This window comes from Galeopterus variegatus, unplaced genomic scaffold (assembly GCF_000696425.1).
Source record: "Galeopterus variegatus unplaced genomic scaffold, G_variegatus-3.0.2 Scaffold245, whole genome shotgun sequence".
Lineage (NCBI taxonomy): Eukaryota > Metazoa > Chordata > Mammalia > Dermoptera > Cynocephalidae > Galeopterus > Galeopterus variegatus.
The window spans coordinates 525,363-546,115 of record NW_007726356.1 but is presented as its reverse complement, the minus strand read 5'-3'; the positions used below and the strand labels follow the sequence as shown (position 1 = coordinate 546,115).

The 20,753-nt window shown below is 35.3% G+C and overlaps 1 protein-coding gene across 1 annotated transcript in view; it reads right to left on the bottom strand.

Moving 5' to 3' along the window:
• The window catches only part of LRBA (LPS-responsive vesicle trafficking, beach and anchor containing), a gene marked incomplete at its 5' end in the record, with an annotated part of 547,723 nt that overhangs the window by 7,482 nt on the left and 519,488 nt on the right, over positions 1–20,753 (bottom strand). Inside the window, 4 exons of the mRNA XM_008566486.1 lie at positions 4,117–4,272; positions 9,313–9,375; positions 13,830–14,007; positions 18,412–18,501. Coding sequence (XP_008564708.1) covers positions 4,117–4,272; positions 9,313–9,375; positions 13,830–14,007; positions 18,412–18,501 — 487 coding nt within the window. The remainder of the gene's footprint in view (positions 1–4,116; positions 4,273–9,312; positions 9,376–13,829; positions 14,008–18,411; positions 18,502–20,753) is intronic.

Here is a 20,753-nt window from a genome sequence, read left to right as displayed (position 1 = left end):
TTATGTAAGATTTGAAACCCAACAACTCAGTGGATTGTAGTGAGGATGAGTGAAATAACTACAATTAACTGGGTACTTGAGGTAGAGCAGTGCCGAGGAAACCCAGGTGTTCTGCATGCACCTGGCAGCTTGCAAAGAACACCTATTCACTTGGTGATTTAATTTCCAACTCACTCACTTAATTTACAACTCTCGTGAGGACAAAGTACAAAAGATTTAGCTGTAAAAGTGGCATCGATCAAATATAGAGGAAGAATTTTCCAAGATTCATATATTAATTCTCATTAGTTAAGTCAATGCACAGTTTCTGCAATGTCAGTTTGAGGAAAATGGATACTCAGCCACTGTGGCTCCTTTTTTTAACTAAACATTTCCTAGCATTTTAATTTTTGCCCAAAAGGTTATCACAATTAGTTTACATTCAGAAGCTTTCAGCAAATATTTACTGAGCACCCCCTACTAAGTGCCAAGCATTAGGCCTTCTTACACGTATATACAGTAGTGGTAAACAGACACGGTCCCTGCCCTCATAGCATTTACTGTAGAGTGGGGCAGACATTAAACAGATCAACACAAACAGATATAAAAGGGTATTTCAAAAACTTCATAGAAAGATTCATATTATTGCTTAATTCTGTTTTTCTATGAACTTTTTGAAGTATAACTATGAACAGTGGTTAAGTATTATAAAAGAAAAGAACAAGGTAGGATCAGTGAAAATAACAAGGTAGAACAAATTTAGACTGGGCGCATCAGGGAGGATCTAAACGAGAGAATGTATCTAAAGGGCTTCATATTTTCGTATAAATTAACTTTATTCTCTACAATTTATGCTTTGGGATCAACTCTGGAAAACATTATTATTTTATGTTTACTTTTTCCTGTTCTGGCAGCCTTCCTCAGCAATATTTGTTATTGCTCTGAGGTTGAGGTTGACTCCTCCTAAATAAATCACAGCATAGAAATACCTGCTGCTCTTTTTGGTAAATTATTTTCTGATAATCTCATAAGTGTTCCTCGACCTTTATTTTTTGTTTCCTTTAATACCAGTTCACCTCTCCACACACTAATATCAAATATTACCACAAGCACTAGAATATCCCTTTTTTGACAGAACAAATTTTCTAGTTAATGTTTTATTTGACAGCTGTGCTACAAATAAAAAAATTCAAGCTCAGGACTCTGCGCCACTGAATCTAAAATGTGGCCTGAAAATAATTCCGACTGCCGAGGGAAGGTTTTATTGTTGCCTCTGCCGTTCTGGTTGTGCCCTGAAAACATGATTTATGTTTAAAGAATTTCCTGTTACAACCCATGTTTCTCCTCCCTCTCCCCCAAATCTAATAAGAGAGGGATTTTTTTTTTTGGCTTGCGTGCTAAAATATAATTGAATTCAACACTTGTGATAGCTCTGCCATTATGTATTACTGATCATACAATTTTTCCCTTGCTTCTCTGCCAAACTTAGGAGAAAATATTTAATATTCCTATTGTCATAAAAACACAAACACAGATTTACCCTAACTGAAATTATTTTAAATAAAACTAGCATCAGCATTTGTATACAAGATATTAAGACAGATGCTAGGACTATTATTTGAGGTTTGTTCCCCCCGGCCCCCTCCAACAACTTTTCTGGCAAGTATAAATATTTTTATTCTACAAGCTGTCAGTCCCACTGAAATGAAGTTTAAAATAAGACTCCTCCTTATGAAAATGTTTTACCATTCACAGGCATATTTTTTAAAACAGTACATTAAAAGGATTGTGGAAAGAAAGGAAGGAATGATACCCAATTTATTAAGTCTAATGTAACAGTGTTACAGATTACACCATTTTCCAAATTAACCAATGATTGACCGGTAACACCTGTATGAGACAACAGGTATAATTAGCAAAGAATGCTAATTTGAAGCCAGAAGAGCTAGGTCCAAGGCCCAGTTCTGTCACCATTAGCTATATAGATTTCAACAAGTTACTTATTCTCTCTAAACCTCAGTTTCATCAGCTAAAAAATGGGGATAAGGACACCTATGTATCTCAGAGGATTGCTGTGAGGCCGAAACAATATCATATATGTGAAAGAATTTTATAAATTCTAAAAAAAACTGTCTAACATCATAATTATTTTCATTATTAGGATTATATGAAAGAGGAGTTAGCATCACTTTACAAATATTAATATTCAATGCCTTTATAAAAATATGGAATGTCAACAAACAAAAAACTCAAATGTCAAAACCAAAGATTGACATAATTTATGATTCCACTTATATGACATTCTGGAAATGACAAAACTAGAGATGAGAAATAGATCAGTGGTTGCCAGGAGGTTGAGGGTGGGGGAAGAAGTTGATTCCTAGAGGCAGCACAAAGAAATTTGGGGGTAACAGAGTTGCTCCGCACCTTGATTGTGGTGGTGCTTACATAACTCCTTGCAATTGCCAAAACCAAAAAGGATGAATTTTACTATGTAAATTTAAAGATGCTTTTTAAAAATGGGTATAAAACCAACACTCTATCTAAAAGAATATTTATGAAAATCTCGTGAGAGAATGTAACAGCTTGTGTAAAAAGAGCACAATCTGAGGTAGAATAATGCTAAGGTTATCATTATAAAGGCTGAAAACAAGGTTAAAGAAAGGCTAAAATTTGAATTTAATCATTAAATCCAAGAAAATTCATTATAATAACAAATATATTTTAAGAAAACTTATCATTTCCCATTGCATTTTTATAGAATGTTAAAGGAGTTTTAGGTTTAATAGTAATCCACCTCACAGACTTAAACATCTAGTAAAAGCCTAATTAATCAGAAAGACTTGAATGATGATGTTTTCTTTCTTGGACCTACAGAATACAAATGCAAATTATAAGAAAACTACATCATCGATCCCATAAAACAAAAGATAAACAGAATCATGCCTACAAACAACTTCTAGGGTTTATTCTATGAACAGTACATATTAACTTTACCTACTCTCATAGCTATGTTACAATAATACCATAAAAATAACTTATAACAAGTTCCTTAAATAACCAACACTTAACTGTCCAATATACTATACTTACTAAAGCAGGAGCATGGATTCATACAGTTTATAAAATTATTAACTGGAAGATTCCAGCTTTCCTTTAAAAAAAAAAAAGACTGGAAGATGATTTACTGTAAAGCATTTAATCAAGTAAAATTTCCCACTGAAAGAATTTTCTGTTCACTCCCTGTACTGGCCAGCCAAAAAAAGAGATTTTTTCCATGCCCACAATATTTAACCAAGATATGTGTAGATCTCTGTTTCAGCTGAAATATCTGTTTCCATAGTACATATCAATTAGTTCTAATGCATTAATATCTAATTTTAATTATTCTAAATATTCAACTACATATTTACTATACATTTATTTCATCCTCTAATTGTTTCTAAAAGACTATAGACACCATTAAATTTCTCAGTGTTTCTCAATTGCCTATATGCAAAAATGTATAAGCATTTACTGGATTGGATTTTCTGTAATAATACTGAGTTGAGCTTGGTTTGCCCTTAGGGAGATGCATGCAAATGAATACATAGACTTATACTTTTCTATTTTAACAAGAGCTCCTGTCACACATAAAATCAATTGTCAGCTACTTTTCTTCATGATGGTGTAGCTTTCACCAAGATCCTATGCAGAATTGGGTGGAGGCAACATATCTACTCCCAAGAGATACACTTAATGGATCTTTCCAGTAAGGAAAAGAAAACCCTTTAAATAATACAAAAGTGAGAAAATACACCTATGTATGTGCACTTCCTATACACTTATGCATATATACATGTATGGTATTTACATACCAGGATTTGCCTTCAAAATGAATCACTTATTTTGTAAGTGTGAGCTTGGGAAACAAACCTGTAAAAAACGGCCTCTTAAAAACATACATTAGCTAACTTAATAGTGGACTATATAGTAGATAATTATTACTTGAAAGAGAAAAACAGTGTCCTCTTTTCCTAATTTTGCATATTTTAGAATTCTGTAATATTTGGAAAAAAGAAGATGACAAAGCATCCTAAGCCTCTCAATCCTACTTGTAGTAAACTTTAGTTCACTAATAAAGGAAATAAAAATTACCTGTGTCTGTAGAATAGACTCGGAAACTCTTATCCCAGAAGCCACAGATGAGAATATAGCGGTTGTCTGAAGTGATGACAAAGCACTGGGAATGGACTCGAATACTCTGGTCTAAAAGGTCAGTGATTTGCCTCCTGTGCATTCCTGTATTGCTGGCTGTGAGAATAGAGGAAGAAAAACAAAAACCTAATAAACCCACATGGGCAAAGAAATCTTATAGTTTGTCATATTGGGAGTTGGGAGGGAAGAGAGAGGAGACATTCCAGGAAAAGAGTACTTGATCTTTAATTTTAAATATCATAATATTTGAAAAACCAAAAAGGAAAACAAATCTGATTGCTGGAAGAATGTGGGTAGCTAAATTCAGTATCTCAGTAAAAAATTTTTGCTTAGAGGAAAGAAATAGTAACATACTACAATTTTAAAATAGTATACAATTCACAGAACGTGCTTTGTAGCTCTTGGGCAGGACCAAACTAGATTACAGTCTCCAGATTGCATCACAGTTAGGTTTGTGTTTCTGACAATCTCATAACATCTATTGTCATGAGAATGGATTCATGTTGTGACAATATATTACCTTTAACATTTTGTCACGGGAAGAGATATTAGGATTTAAATGTCATATATTTGAAATGTTGTAGCATCTTGTACTACTTTGGCTTTAACAGGTCTTTAATTTGACTAGATGGGAACTCCCCTTTCCCCTGTTTACAGCTGCACTTGCATGTAAGAAAGGGGTGGAAGGACTATTTATTAAAGATTCTTGTAATTGAAAAAGTCAAAGAACAGCAGACTGCCACTTTCTAACTCCTTATTTAAGCAATAAAACAAGACAGCCTGGCAGTGTGTTTTCAAAGTGCCACAGAGCACCTTAGATGGGGTTTGTCACAAGGCATGAGGTCAGAGAGAGCAACACCAAGCACATGGGAAGAGTAATAATCCTCTAGAAATACACCATCAAATGTGCCATTATCAGAAAAGGAATTTTCACTGAGATGCCTTTTTTTTGGCATTATGAAGCCAACCAAAAAGAGAGCTTTGTTTCTAGTGATCTAAGGGTTATTTTTACCATTGACTTTCTAATACAAATAATGATTCTTATACTGCTAAAGAAACTTGATAGTACCAGAAATCAGAACAAACAAACAAAATTTCTGCATCTGATCAAGCTTGTTCTACCATATTTTCAGTTTCAAAAGCTATAAATACATTATTGATAAAAATTAAAAATAGAAAAATATCTATATTATATTCACTGTATGTAAAAACTAAGTAAAGTGGTTTAATAGAAGGCTCAGACAGTAAAACAGAAGTATAAAGTGTTCAAAATACTTTCCAGTGCTGTGCTGGGAACCTCTGAGAACACAGCAAACCGAAATATTCCCTGTCCTCATGGCACACACAGCATAGCAAACATGTACATAAACATATTAAACACTGCAAAATTCTGCTAGTGTCTGTTGGCACAACTTAACCACTTAGGATTATTAGATAATTGTTTGATAATGTAGGTTTATGTACTTTAGGGGGATTATTGGGCTACAAAGGGATAGCAACAATTAAAAGGGCAGAATTCTAGCTGGGGATCATTTTTCCCTCTCCTTCCACACAAAGGGAAGTTGCTGGCAGATGAGAAAAGCCTTTATGGATATCATAGTGTACCACAGAGAGACAGTATACCATTGCAGTAAACCTGTGATATATATATATATATATATATTTTTAATTCCAAGAAACCTAGCAGTTAAAAACAAGGTATGTAGTACTTTCTATACTGGTACTACAGTACATTATTCCACATGAGAACTGTAAAAATGTTATTTTTATCAGAGTTTATATGACTTTTGCACCTATAATATATATAAATTTCCTCTGGTCATTTTCTGGGAGGTGATCTCTTGAGAGGACTTCCTAAATAGATTTGGGCATACGCATAATTTTGAATTAAGTGACCACAAAGTGGCCATGGGTAAAGGCTAATATCCTGTCAGCATGTAGATGAACTATTTTCCAAGAAAGTGCTTACCTATAATTTAACAGTGCAAAGTCACCCCCCCATCTATCAGTCTATCTTTCTATCTATTTATCTAATCTACCTAAACTATATATTTCACAACAGCCTTTCTATTATCTTATTATTTTCTTTAGTAAACCTCTTGAGATTCAGTACTGAAAGTATTTTTATTCAATGAAAAGGTATATTTGTCTAAATAAACAGTCTTCAAACTGGGGCATGCATACCCTTGGGAGTTTAAGACTTCCCAAGGGATACACAGGCACAGACAGTTTTAAGGGAATCAATTTCTAGTTCCTCAACTTTCATATATTTTCTCACCTGAAACTCATTTGCCTGAGAACTCACCTGTGAGTTTTCCTTTCTTAGCTCCCCCTTTCCCATGCTCTTCTTCTGCTACATAAAATAAAGGTATATTTTCCTTCTTTGCAGAATTTTACTATGGTGCTGTACCCCAAGGTAAAATCTCTTGGGAGCCAAATAAAGAGACAATTCAAAGTAGGTGATGTGATACCTAGGTATCGAATCATTCTTCAGGTAAGGTGGTTTCCAATTCATTGCTTTCAATAAAATGGAATGAGGATCTAATCATGCTGGTAATTGGTAGAACATAAAAATAAGTTTCAATGACTGTTAAAATGATAGATAATTTAATAATAGTTCATAAAAATTCTTAGTAATCGCTATATGAATAATTCAGAAAGAGTTCAAAGATTTGAGTGACACTGTTAAAACAAAACTCTTTCCTTTTACATCTATTTTCTTATGTGAGTAACATTCCTCAGAGCTTCCATCTACATAAACAAACAAATAGGACAGACCTGTTGACAAATCCTGTCTCACTAAGCAATAAATAAATACATGAGTCAATTGGGGGGAAAAGACCCATCTATTTTATTAAAGATGTACTTCCAATAAAAGTTTGTTTTTTATGTTTAAAAAATGTTTGTTAAATTTTATTATAATTATAATAAGTGTAATATTTGTAATAATTACTCAATCCAGATTAATTTTTTAATAAGCATAGACTTATGATGGTCTTAAGATTTTTTTTAATTTAGCTACTTATGTTTAATTTTCCATACATAGTTTTATTGCTGAAAAGTACAATAGGGTAATCAATTTTTTAAGGTTAAGATAAAATTATACTGAAGAAGTAGAATGAAAATATAAACTCAAGATGAAAAAGGAATAATGTGAAATTTCCAAATAAGGGCTTTTTTAGACATTTTTTAAAAAACAGAAAATGTTGAGTATCAATTCACTCTGATATTTAGATTCCACTGGATGTATTAAAATTTTTTCACACTATGCCAGAAATTATAACCTTTGCAACCATTTAAACTTGTGATGAAAAGATTTATCACTTGGTTAGAACACGGTGCTGAGAATACCGAGGTTAAGGGTCTGGAACCCCATACGAGCCAGCTGTAAAAACAACAACAAAGTCTGAAGTCACCTTAAAAATGCATGAGAAGGTAAATGGTTTTAATTAGTTACTTTAGGGAGTAGAGGAATACACTGTGGCCCACAGGCCGAATCCAGCCAGTGTCTGGTTTTGTATATAAAGTTTTATTGAAACATGGCCATGTTCACTTTTTTTAATATTGTCTATAATGGCAGAGTTAAGTAGTTGTGTCTGAGGCCTTATGGCCCACAAAGTCTAAAATATTTACCATCTGGCCCTTTACCAAAAAAGTTTACCCATGCTTGGTCTAAAGGGTTACAATCGCTGAATTCATTTCATTAGACTTTATCCTATAGGATATTCATTGTCCCATTGTAAAACAAACAATGAGTCTGTCATTCAGAAATAAATGCTTTAAATGACTTAGCAAATGGACTTTATTGTTTTCCTGACTTTTAAAACTACCCAAGTGAGCATTTATTTTATTTTTTTAATTTATGGCATATCACATCTACTCAAAGCAAAACAATATTTAGGAACCAGAATAGTATTTATACTTCAAATAGGTAATTACTTCTTAGATTTCTGCTTCTATCTGGGGAAATGATAAATGAATTGGTTTTGAGCTTAAAGTTATTTTTGTTCATCCTGATAGTCCATCTGAGAAAGGTAGCCATTTAACTCTATATTGAAACAACAGTATTAGAGACAAAAAGTGGTAATGTACACATAGGGAACATCTTGGATTTTGAAAGAATAAATCTGCTCATTCATATGCCATCTTTAAAACCTTTACAATGCTAACAAATTTATTTGTACCAGAGAAATTTGATAGGATTACAAGCCAAACATCCATGCTGGTAGCAAACCCCCACAGCTAGGCAATTAAGTTTTTTATTCTAAATGTTATTGAATGGCATCTTCAATATCAAGGCTTAATATTCTTACCGATGCCACATTTGAAACCCCCATATATAAGAATGAAAAATACTAAACTAGCTATTTCAACTAACCTGCTCAAAAAGCATAATAGCAATTAAATATTCTAAGTCATCTGCTGCAGATGCTCATTTCATCCCAATGGCTCTTTCTGGTTTCCTCCCTATTTTTTTTTTTTTTTCTCCCTGAACAAATTTAACCTCCAATGGCAATTTATTGAGCTGTAGGACCCTAGGAAAATGAATACAAATATCTTAACACTACCATTGGCTGGGCAATATATTTCAACTTCGAAACTGCTCTGCAATTGCACATTAATCCCCTAAGACTGAACAGAGGTCCAGGAAGAAAGGATTGATCTCTTTTAATGATGAAACCCTGGCACTACAGTTTTATTTTTCACAACACAGTGTTGCTAAGAACCCCACTGTTATTATGAAAATTTTCCTAGCAAAGGAGCTCCATCACATTACCGGTGCACCAATTCATCATAACGTGCCTCGCTCCTGCTCATCAACAAGTCTGAGTGATGAAAAGATCCAATATTATCCTGACAGTACTTCATGCGCATTCTCAATCACACATTATTACAGCATCCATATTAATTTTCAGTGACACGCGTCCTAGGCCTGTTCAAATTAGGCAAACCAACGAGGGGGAGTTGATGAAATACCAGCATAGCCACAGCTCATTGCATTCCAATTTGCATGCAAATGGTTTATCAGGAAAATTCCATTCCCAGCAACCAGCAAGTGAAAAACAACTGTAATCTACACTTCAGGGCCACCATACAGAGCTTAATGAATCGCAAAGAGAGAAGGAAGTGACAGACCTATGAGAGGATCGATTTCCACTGGCAGCTGGTATGGCTGGTCTTGTACAGCACCTTGATGAGCTGGAATTCACAAAAGATAGAGAAAAAAAAAGCATTATTTTTCATCTTCTAAACTACATAAAAATGTGTAAGTCAAACCTTATGTAGAATTGTTTCCAACCTCCAAATCTCTCATGCAGTTTTGTGAAATTTAAAGAAGAAAAATCCAGGTGCTTTTATGGCTAGCTTATTAAACATTTATTTTAGATTAGTGCTGTTCTGAACATGTGCCATCAGCAGTGGCTCCAGTCCTAGGCCATAAGCTATAGCAGATGCTTGACTGGCAACCTCTGATGCTGCAACAAAACAAAATTAAGTGGTAAAGTGCACCGAAAACAAAATGTGACAACCATCTGCTGACTGTAGCGAATACTATTTTTTTGTTACTTCTTAAAAAGGCAGTTTTGAATGCTGCAGCACAAAGGATCCACAAAAACGTCAATTTATGACGGAGAAAGGGAAAGCTCTAAGTCAGGGAACATTTAATGTTTCATCCATCACTTAAAATTAATCAATTGAAAGTTTGAATAAAAATAAAACAAGCTATCCACAGATAAATGTTTTAGTTAAATGCATTTGGCTGAAATATTTCCTTAAAGATTGGACTGAGGGTTTTTAAAAAATTTATTAATATTTAATATTTCCATGGCTTCAATTTAGAAATACTCTGAGAAGCAAATGAGTAAGAAAAATCAATCTATACTAAGTATAGTTTGCTCAATTCTCAAAATGGTTTTAAAGATTCAGGCATACTTATTTTGTAATTGAAAGGTTTTTTGCAGGTTGTTTCCCTGTGAAAGGTAGAAGGAACTCAGGTAGAGAGGAAGTGTACTAGGACTCAGGAGCTGCCACTGGTGAGCCAAGCCTTAGCCAAGTCATAAACCCTAAAATGAAGGGTTTGGAATAGATGATCTTTTCAGCTTCACAGTTCTGATAGCTAAATTCTGGGCCCTTTTCCAAACTATTTTCCCCAAATGACTCAGCCATTCACTCTGGTCAGTATCTGCCTTTTGTAGACTCACAAGCATTTTATATCACTGCTTGGTTGGTATTAGAGCTCTGCTTAAGATAGATTATAGGAAGTTTTTCTGACTGTCTTTGAGGGGCTGAAAATAAAAATGGGGTATATTTCAATGTGTTTATTAGATATTTTAAAACTTATTGTGTCATAATTCCCCAGTTAGTAAATACCAACTTTTTAAAGATGTTTGGAAGATCATTAGTATTGATAAAATACCTAACTAAGTACAATACCGGCACCAAAAATTATAGTTGAGTATGTATAAGAAACTAAAGTAGCTGAAGAAAGGAGGCCCCAATGACTCACTCTTTTTTTACTGAAGGTATGTATCTTTGCTGATTACTGACTCTGCTGGTAAAAAAAATCACAGAAGCTTACAGGGAATGATCAAGTAAAATGCACCATAGCCTCTAGTCTACCCGACATTGCCATTTACTTCCAATGTCAATCAGCACTAATAGCTTGAGAATTTTTCTCTACTTCTCTGAGATTCTGGGATTATAGAAACATTAAAACTAAACTGTTAGAGGGCCGGCCCCATGGCTCACTCGGGAGAGTGCGGCGCTGGCCGCGGGTTTGGATCCTATATAGGGATGGTCAATGTGCTCACTGGCTGAGCGTGGTTGCAATCCCCTTACCGGTCAAAAAAAAACCAAAAACTAAACTGTTAGAGAAAGAGATTTATGGAGGTTTGGTCACGCCTCAACTTCCAGGTCTGCCACTGACTGCCTTTGTGACTTTGGGCAAGTTATGTAGCCTCTGTGTTTCAGTTTCCTGATGTATAAGACAGGTCAAATGGGTTAGGTTGAACTGTATGAAACTGCCTTTTTTATAGGCAGAATGAACAGGTATTGGCAATTTCATATGGTTCAACCTAAATATAGAACCGACATCCTCAGGTTGTTGAGGGGATTAATACACATAAAATGATCAAAACATTACTTACAAACTAGAAAGTCCTCTATAAACATTAGTTGCTGTTATTTTATTTTTTTTAGAGGTTCTTCAAGGTCCTTTGAGTGAGAAGGGAGTATAAAGATTATTTCTTTTCAAAATCAGTACACAGATACCACTCAAAGAAATGACAGGAGCTAGCTGTCTAATGAATGAGCTATGGAAATCACAGATCCTCAGAAAAGAAACAAAATCTAAAATTGTTTTTTAAAAATTAGTGTAATATGAATTTGATATTTTCTGAAGAAAAACTGTTGGGGATTTTTGATGTTTGTTTTAAATCAAGGCATATTGACAGGTAAAGGTAGCACAAGATAGGATGAAAGATCAGATTTATGTAAACACACCTAAATGAGGCATAGATTTAGTAGAATGGATGCTTAATAGTTTTAGGTGTAGGTGTAGCTCAGAATTGAAAGTCACTAGAAAGAACTGCCTGTGATGTATCGCCATTTGTATTCTTTATGTTTATCTGGTGAAGAGTTGCTGTGTCATACTGTAAAGGCAGTATGTATATAAAGAATGGGGACAAATATCACTAATGACACAGGTACAGACAGCTCTTAATTTACAGAAACATGAGCTTGGACTGAGAACAACTGGATGCACCGTAAGTGGTACTCCAACAGAGGGACCCTAACCCTACATCACTTTACATATTCATAGAAGAACTGGAAGTGGGGAAGAGAACACCTGACCACCAAGTACTAAGGGAAGCAAGCTTCATGGCTTGCTCAAAAGGGAAATGTCAGAAGCGCTTAGTCATCAATGCTTAGGGAGTATGCCTAACAACTTGAACATCAGCAGCAGACCTAGTACCCCTCTGGTTGAGCCAGCTCAGTCCCTGCTGACCTAGCTCTTCACTAGGCTAAAGGGGGCAGAGAGTAGTCAGGGCTTTCCAGAAGTTGGAAAGGTTTGCCTGTCCTCGCATATGCTGTCACTCTGTTTAATGAAGAAGTTTACAGGGCTGCCACAAACAGCCACCCAGGATAAGCATCATTTGTGGTGGCCCTGATGTCACACACACTGGTGCACTTACAAAGCGCCAAGAGTAAATGCACACAGAGTATGCAAATCTTCCAGTGTATTTGATAGAATATACCACCAGCGTGTTTTTCTTCTAAGGAGAGTAGTAGTTAGTGAAAACAAAAATCATGCTTCTTAAACAAATTATAATCTTTAGTCCCAAAATGTAAGTATGTCATTTGCATACACATTTACTGCTGTAAGAGAAGTTCGCTTGAAGAAAAAGGAATACAAGGACTTAATAACAGAGACAAACCTGCCTCAGTTTTTACTGTCTCCACTTTTTCTGAAATCTATTCTCTTATCAAATATAGGAATTTCTTTTCATCGTTTCACTTCCATTGGCTAAGAAAATGGCTATATGTAGTAAATTCTGATTCCAACCACAGATTTTTTGTGATGGGTTCCTAACTGAGCTTAGTCAGTGTACCAAGTTTTTGTTTGAATATCACTTTTGTTCTGTTCTAAAACTCTTGCATTTAATTTGGCATGAGGCCCTTGCTCAAGAATTTGTATTTTTGCCACCATTCCAGGTATTCTAATGAGCAGTGCTTTATGCACATTTTACAAATTTAATGACAAGTTAACAGACTATTAAAATCTATCATTTGAAATCTCCTACCTAAAACAATGGCTTGGGGAAAAAAAACATATAATCTACAGAATTTTAAAAGATTTTTCCTTCTTAAAAAAAGAAAAAATTCTAACTAGTGGCCAAAAAGAACAGTGCTAAGTGCAGATCCCAGGATTCCTGCTCTAATGAGAGGCAATGAATCACAGAGGGGCAGTCATAAAATCTGAGTCAGAAAACGTGGGTTCAAACCGTGCCACTGACTGGCCATATATGATGCTGAATAAGGCAGGCTTAGTGTCTTCCTTGGTAAAATGGAATCTACTCCTTGGGGCTGGAGTAGATAAACTCTAATATCGCTTCAAACTTGGACAGTTTATGATTCTAATGGTTATTTCAGTTCAGCATGACTATTCAGCCCTTAATGGAAGAAAAGAAGGTACTTACGGGTATGCAGTATTTTGGCTGTTATTTAAGTGTTCTTTTTCTATCTTCCACAACAAATACTACCATACCATGCACAAAATGTAGTTTCTGGCATACAGTAGATAAACAGGAGTGTTTGATGAGTGAAAAAAAGGGAATATATGATAAATAAATATATGCTATTTATGAATGCAATATAGAATATCATTATATTAAAATATTATATTAGAAACAATATTTACCACCAAACAGAAAAACAAACCACCAGATGCCAAAGAATAGTTTATGTTTTAACATTTGTACTATGTACCTTAGATGGGACTTTCGGCCTTTCAAACTGTTCAACATTTTGATTCAGACTAATGCTTGAAAATTAAAAGGTTAAATGTTGTGATATAATATATTTAAGTGGATATCATGATATCTTTACACAGTGTTAGCAGTTACTATGCCTTATAATGATATTCCTTTACTTACCAGGAAGGTTGTGCCACTTATTCACGGCAAACAGCCTGTTAGCAGTGACTGTGATCACAGCAGGAGTTGCCACACCAGGCTGGGTGTTGGCTGCCACGTGAGTGACAGGGGAGTTGGAGGGAAACTTTAGGACCATGATAACATCCTGCTGGGCTTGGTCTGTGAACATCAATGGACTCTGCAGGAGGAGATACTGTTGAGTGGGCATGACAAGACCCAAATATACAAGAAGGAAAAGACAAAGAAGGACAAGAAAGAGGGTACAGGAAAAGAAGAAGAAGAAGAGCATGTTAACACAACTTGCAAGTGAAAGTACAGTGAGCAGAAAGGCTTGCAGAAACAGCAGTTACAACTGGCTTCCTTTTCATGTGTGTCATTAGTGGAAATATTTGGTGATTAAAGTAGAACACAATAACAGAAATACTTTAAAAGTTTATAAGTTTTATTAACTGTCTTTCTCTCCTCACTGCCATGAGAAACTAGAATTATGATTTGATTTAAATAGTAAATAGGCAAAGTACTGGGGATTGTGTTAAACCATTCCAGTTGCTATCACATGTCACATAATGATCTTCTAGTAAAAAACAGGAAAAGAATGAGTATAGGCAATAGACTAAAAGCAAGCCAAGGTAATTTCCGAAGATTATCAAAAGTTGTTGAGTTAGTATGAAGATTTTGACAACTAAACAAAGAGATAATAAAAACAAACATATTTATAAACAATAGGTAGATGGCATGCATATATTGCAGTAGAGAAATAACTTATGAATGTAATATACAAACTTAATTATAAAGATGTTTCAAGCAATGCATAATTAAATGTACTTCTAAAAACAATATATTTATATAGTGTGCCAAGTCATAAACACTGCCTATTGTAACGCAATGACACTGCTTTCTGCTGTAGCTGGGGATAAAGAGAATACATAGATGTCCCTCCTCCTTCTTGGTAAAAATACTAAAGCTCAAGACTTTTTGATTTCTCCTTTGAAAAGCAGAAAGTAATTGAAAATGTTAAATGAAACATGTCTGTTCTAATGACCAGCAACAAAATAAATCTTAAAGATTACTAAGGATTTGGAACAATACTACAACCCATATGTCATAATCCAAGACATATATAACACCACTCTGATTTATTGGCTTTATTTATACTTTGTGGTAGTGTGCTATCATACAGTAATTGCACTGTACATTTTCTGCAATTCTCTCCTACCGTGTCTATTTTCTAATAGCTGATTAGTATCATTCAGAATTGAAACACTTTGATGAAATGCTTCTGGCTGCTTTCCTACTGCCATACTTCAAAACAGAAGGTATATGTAAATGTGTAGGCACATATATTTAACACATTTATTTCGAACTGCTAATAAAAAATTAAATACATTTGCATTTTTATTATCAGTCCTTTTAAAAAAGTTATTAAGAGTACTTAGAAAAACATATTGCACTAAGAATTCCTATTTGCACTCTTTGCATAAAGGTGTAAATAAAGGCAACTAATAAGCTACCCAGACACCCTTCTGAGCAAGTGGCTAAAAGCCAATCAATATTATGAGTTAATCCTCCCTGGATGCTCATTCAATTAAAGGTGTCAGTAATGCCTCATCTGATGTGGCCTCAATTAAATCCAACTATCTGATGGTATGAAAACACAGGGGGATACAGCAACAGCAGCAAAACCAGACAAATAGGCAGCCTTCGTGTGCCAGCTAATTACTACACCTGGTGTATATTATGGCTCATGCACTTAACGCAGCACGAGGTGGCTTTAATTTCTGCCATATTCATATGTAAGTGTGTGGTGGAGTACACTGATGTTGAGGGCAGAACTCATCTGAATGTCAGTAAAAACTATTAATAAATATGTGGGCCTTTGATTTTTAAAATCCTCAATATCAATAAGTAATTTTTGTCATACAAAAAATCTTTTATACAGTTTTTAAAGAATTCTGTGAAATGAGGTAAAAATGAGAAACAAGGAGCAACACAAACAAAATATCCTATAAGCTAGTTTTAAAGAAGTCCTGGGAAAAGGAAATGAACATCATTTCAGAGTACCAAGTCTTATTTTTTAATTATGTAGTTTTTAAATAATATTTACTAAAGCCAATTCATAAACTCTGAGAAAATTAGAGTACAACATAATCATAGTCTCACTGAAAGGGAGTTCATACATATCTTTGAGCTTAACAGCTCATACTCTAAATATAATTAGTTAGGCTCAAATTGAATAATTCCAATGTTTATATCCTTAAAAAAACACAAAAATCTCTAATGTGTAGGAAGAATGTCTTATTTATATAGTGACTCTAGTGGGCCAACTCTTAGCCACATGGCATGGACAAGCCACTTTCCGCAGCAAGCTACAGCTACAGACCCATATCCAGATCGGTCCACCTCATCCGTACAACAAGCTGTCCCTCCAGTCAGCTCCTGCACACCCCAGTCTGACTCGAGCTCCTGATGCAGGCAAGCAGCAGGAAACTCTCGGGAGCTCCATCATATCCTTGGCTAGTAAGTACGAATGAGGAGCTCTAGAACTAAGAAAAAGCACATCCCACCCTATTGGGGTAGCCTGCGGTGATGGCAGCAGCTGGAGATGAGTAGGGCAACTGCTAAAACAGGGATAAGAGAAATAAATCCTCTTTTAACCCTGGTGCCTCTGTGAGGCCATCCAAGGTAGAAGTAGAAAACTTAGCCAAATTTCATTCAGTTTTCCCAGATTAAGTGTACACTTGCTGACAAATCTGGTTGTTGTTTTTTAACATGTCTTTCTTTCCCACCTACATATATGTAAGATGAAAAACACGATCTGTACAAGTCTGAAAAGGAGTTCAGGTATTCAATTCAGAGAACAAAGATAATGGGGAAGACAGTCTTCCATCTTCATATGAGCATGTGCCTTCCCAGCCTTCCTGACCTAGGGATAGTAAAGCTGATCTTCCTCGATGAGCCAATATTCCTTTAGCTATGGAGGAAGGCTTGGCAGTGGGAACTGCAGCATTGCCCCAGTAACCAAGGCTGTGCAGTGACCCAGGCAGAAAGTCAATAGAGCAGTGGAGGTGCTTACATTAGCAGGCACCAAAATAGCCTGAGTCACATTGACAAGCTATTACTAAAACTAATTCCAAAGCCCAAACATAAATCATTCTTACTATTTTTATGGCACTGTTTTCCATTGTTCTTATTAAATGTTCACTTTTTGTGTAGTCTTCTGCCTACTAAAGTCTCTCTTCACGTTCATTTAAATCTGATATCACTGGTTTAAAAACATTTAGGAGAAAAGGTGATGAAATAATTTTTTAAATGCTTGTAGTTTAATTATTATGGCCAATTCATATGACTAGAGAAAGAAGAGGGAAAAAACTTGGAAGAAGAAATAAGATGACAAAGAGGACAAAAGAAAACACACAGAGAAGAAGGTGATGTGGGAAGAAAAAGGAAAAAAAAAGAAAAGAAAAGAGAGCCAGAGGCACACAGGACCTCATCTGTATCTCTCGCCCTCTTGGCTGCTACTCTCTCTTTCCCATTATTTGTCAAAATTCTGCCAGCTCTAAGCTACAACATCGAATTTGAATTTATCTTAAACTGTTATTATATTTATGAAAATAGATTTTATATTCTCTATTCTTAATTTAAAACAGTAATGTGTAATCTGTTTTTATGAGGGACAATTCAAGAAAAAAAATCTATAGTCTGTTCTTTAAAAAAATTATTTTTATCATGCAATTCAGTTTGTTACTATGCCATGTTTCTTTTCTCACTGAAGAATTTTCTCCTGAAATTTCAAGAACCATAAAGGTAGAACAGCCACATTATTTTACAGCTCAAGTCTATTTCCCTATCCCTGATTCTGGGCTGGCTTTTGACTTGCTTTGACCAATAGAATGGCAATATGATGTATCTTTTGGGACACTGCTCCTACCATGCGAGTGGCCTAACTTCCTTGAGGATAAAAGAACATATGGAAAGAGAAGCCAAGCCATCTCAACCCACCCCTCCGCAATGCATGAGTGAGCCAAGGTGAAAAGAGCAGAAGTGCCCATCTAACCCTCAGAATCATGAGAAATAAAACAAATAATTGTTTTAAGACACTAGATTTGGAGTGGTTTGTTACACCAAACCATCATTTTCCCCCACATAGTCCCTGACCTTCAGGGACTACATTATTAAAATTAGTTTTTAAATTCCCAAACTGAGAAACATAATGGGACGTAAAGAATAAACACAACAGCAAAACTAATCTAGAAACTCAAGGGGTCAAATCAGAAAACTTATCAGTCCTATGTCTATAGTCCTTTATCCCACAATGAGGATACATGACAATTATGGACCTTTTAATTCTGCAACACAAAAGATGAACTGGTGAAATATTAGAGCACTGGAGCAACATTTACCTTCTCAAAGACTCCAGGAGAGAATGCAATAACATTTGCTGGTTGTTAGCAAGTTAATAAACATTGCATAACAATAGGCCCAGGTGTGGTAGACAATCTCAAGCACAAGAAAAGATTGTTATGAATATCAAACACAGTCTGTAAAAGAGGCAAGAAATGAGGAGAGTGAAAATAGCACTTACCACTTGCATGGCAGAACCTCTGGGAGGATGGGGCTCTATGAGTAGTTGAGAAGGCGTCTGTCCAAAACTTCGGATTTGAGCTTCAACAGCCTGAAAAAGGCATGGGCAAGTTTGAGGGTTAAGAGGTGCTAATTATAGGCAATAGACCCACAACTGTCACCTGAAAACGTCATTCCATACTTCTGGCTTGTTTCATGTTGAAAATCAACCTGTGTTTTCACAGTGGGGCTAAGAACCTGGCAAGGGCATTGAGGGTGAGGTCATCCTTTAGTACTGTGAAGCTGTTCCTATAAAACTCTGCAAGAGTTTCTCATCTTGCTCAGTGATATGAAACAGAAACCAGCCATTACAATCTGAAATGGTCCTTTTTGGCTTCATCTCTGTTTTCTCGCATTTGGTTTTGCTGCTTGCATCATCCCCAATGACGAGAAGCTAATCTTTTACAGGTATAAGGAAAAACTATTGCTTCTTTGATTCTAGGCCCCATTTCATCCTGGGAAGTAGAAAGGAGGAAAAAAGAAACATAGCACCTGTGAAAATGGCTTGATGCTTATTATTTTTGCCATAGGAAGAGCATTATTGTTGACAGTTTCTTTGAACTTAGATGGCTAAATAACAAAGTAAAAGCCATATGTTGCATCCAAGCATGGGATGGTTAAACCAGGGACTAACTAAACATAAGGAGCATGTGTGTGTGTGTGTGCCCTTCTTAAAAGACATGCGCATACACCTTTTGTAAGGTACTCCCCTACTATGGCTCTTACTGCTCACCTGACACATATGTCTATCCCCCAATCATCCACAACTTCCTCATCATGGGAAACTATTAAATGCTAGGTGCTATCACTATCTGTATTTTATTTACTTGTTTATGTCTATCTCCTGCTTCTAAAATACAAGATCCACAAAAGCAAAGACCTTATGTATTTTCTTCACTGTTAGATCTCTAAATTGGGTGAATAAATAAGTGCTATGGGATGCATGAGGGGAGAGATGGAAGCAAAGACACATAAAGTCTACTTCAACACCCCTACAACAGTCAGTATTCTTAACTTCCAGATTAAAAGGGTGAAGAAAACCCCTCATGTTCATAAGAGAATTTTTTTTTTAATCCCTAAGAAAATGGGTCTTCAATTTTTATATGCTGTGCGGACCTTCACACTGAAGGCAATTAATAAATTATAAACAAGGAAAAATAATCATTATCCAGTATTAGTTTCTTTTTTTATTTGAGGAAAACAGCACTAATACTCCTTCACAAGGACCTTATAAAAAACAGTAATAGTATTTATTCATTTATGCATTCAATGATCATGAACTATGTATACAGCACTATTAGGTCTTAATGTTTCTGCCCTTGAAGAATATATTCCTGATATAAGAAGCAGGACAAATATACTTGGAAGGTTGAATAACAGTCGATGCAATCTGTCCAATAAGTTCAAGGAATGTGCTATGCTTTATGAACTATGTGATCAAGAATAAGTTATTTAACCTAAGTTTCTATTTTCTCTCTTGTAAAATGTGGATAATATTAGTATCCACTTCATAGTGTTATATTAAGGATTAAATGTTATGTATATAAAAAACACAGCAAAGTGCTTTGCACAGATCAGACCCTCAATATTCAGTCAACAAATATTCATTGAGGTCTGCTAACAACCAGGATAACAAATAGTTATTAGGTACTTACTATGTGCAAGGAACTTTTCTAAGTGATTTATTATTTATATAATTTAATCTTTAAACTTTAGGATATGAGTACTCTACTATATCCATTTTATAGGTAAGGAAGATAACACACAAAGAACTTAGATATCTTGCCCAAGGCAAGGGCAGGTGGTCATTAAATGGCAGACTCAAAATATGCACTCAAGCAGTTTGACTCTGAGAACTCATATTCTCAACCATTAAGCAATCATGCCTCCTTGTCTGTTAGGTATTATGCCAGGCACTAGGGACAAGACTGAGTGCCAGAACACTGAATCTTCCAAATCTTGAGTGGAGGAGTAAAAAGCTTGCAGAACACTACTGAGGACAGGGGCATCAACCTGCCCCTCCATGTGTGTCAACTTGAGCACAGGACATTTTAGCAGCATAAACTGCCGGTCTCAGGGGTGCTCCTGGTCTTTGGCACCGTGTTGACTATTCAGCTTAGGAACTGTATTAGCCCTGCTTGTGTTTAGTTTTTAGTTATTTAAATTTAATTTATATATAATGTCTTCTCTATTCATCAGTGGGATATCTTAGAACCTGGCATCTAGGAATAAGTTGCAAAATATATAAAACCTTTGTAACAGAATAAAAAAAAAAAAAAAAAAAAAAAACCGACCCAACGCAAA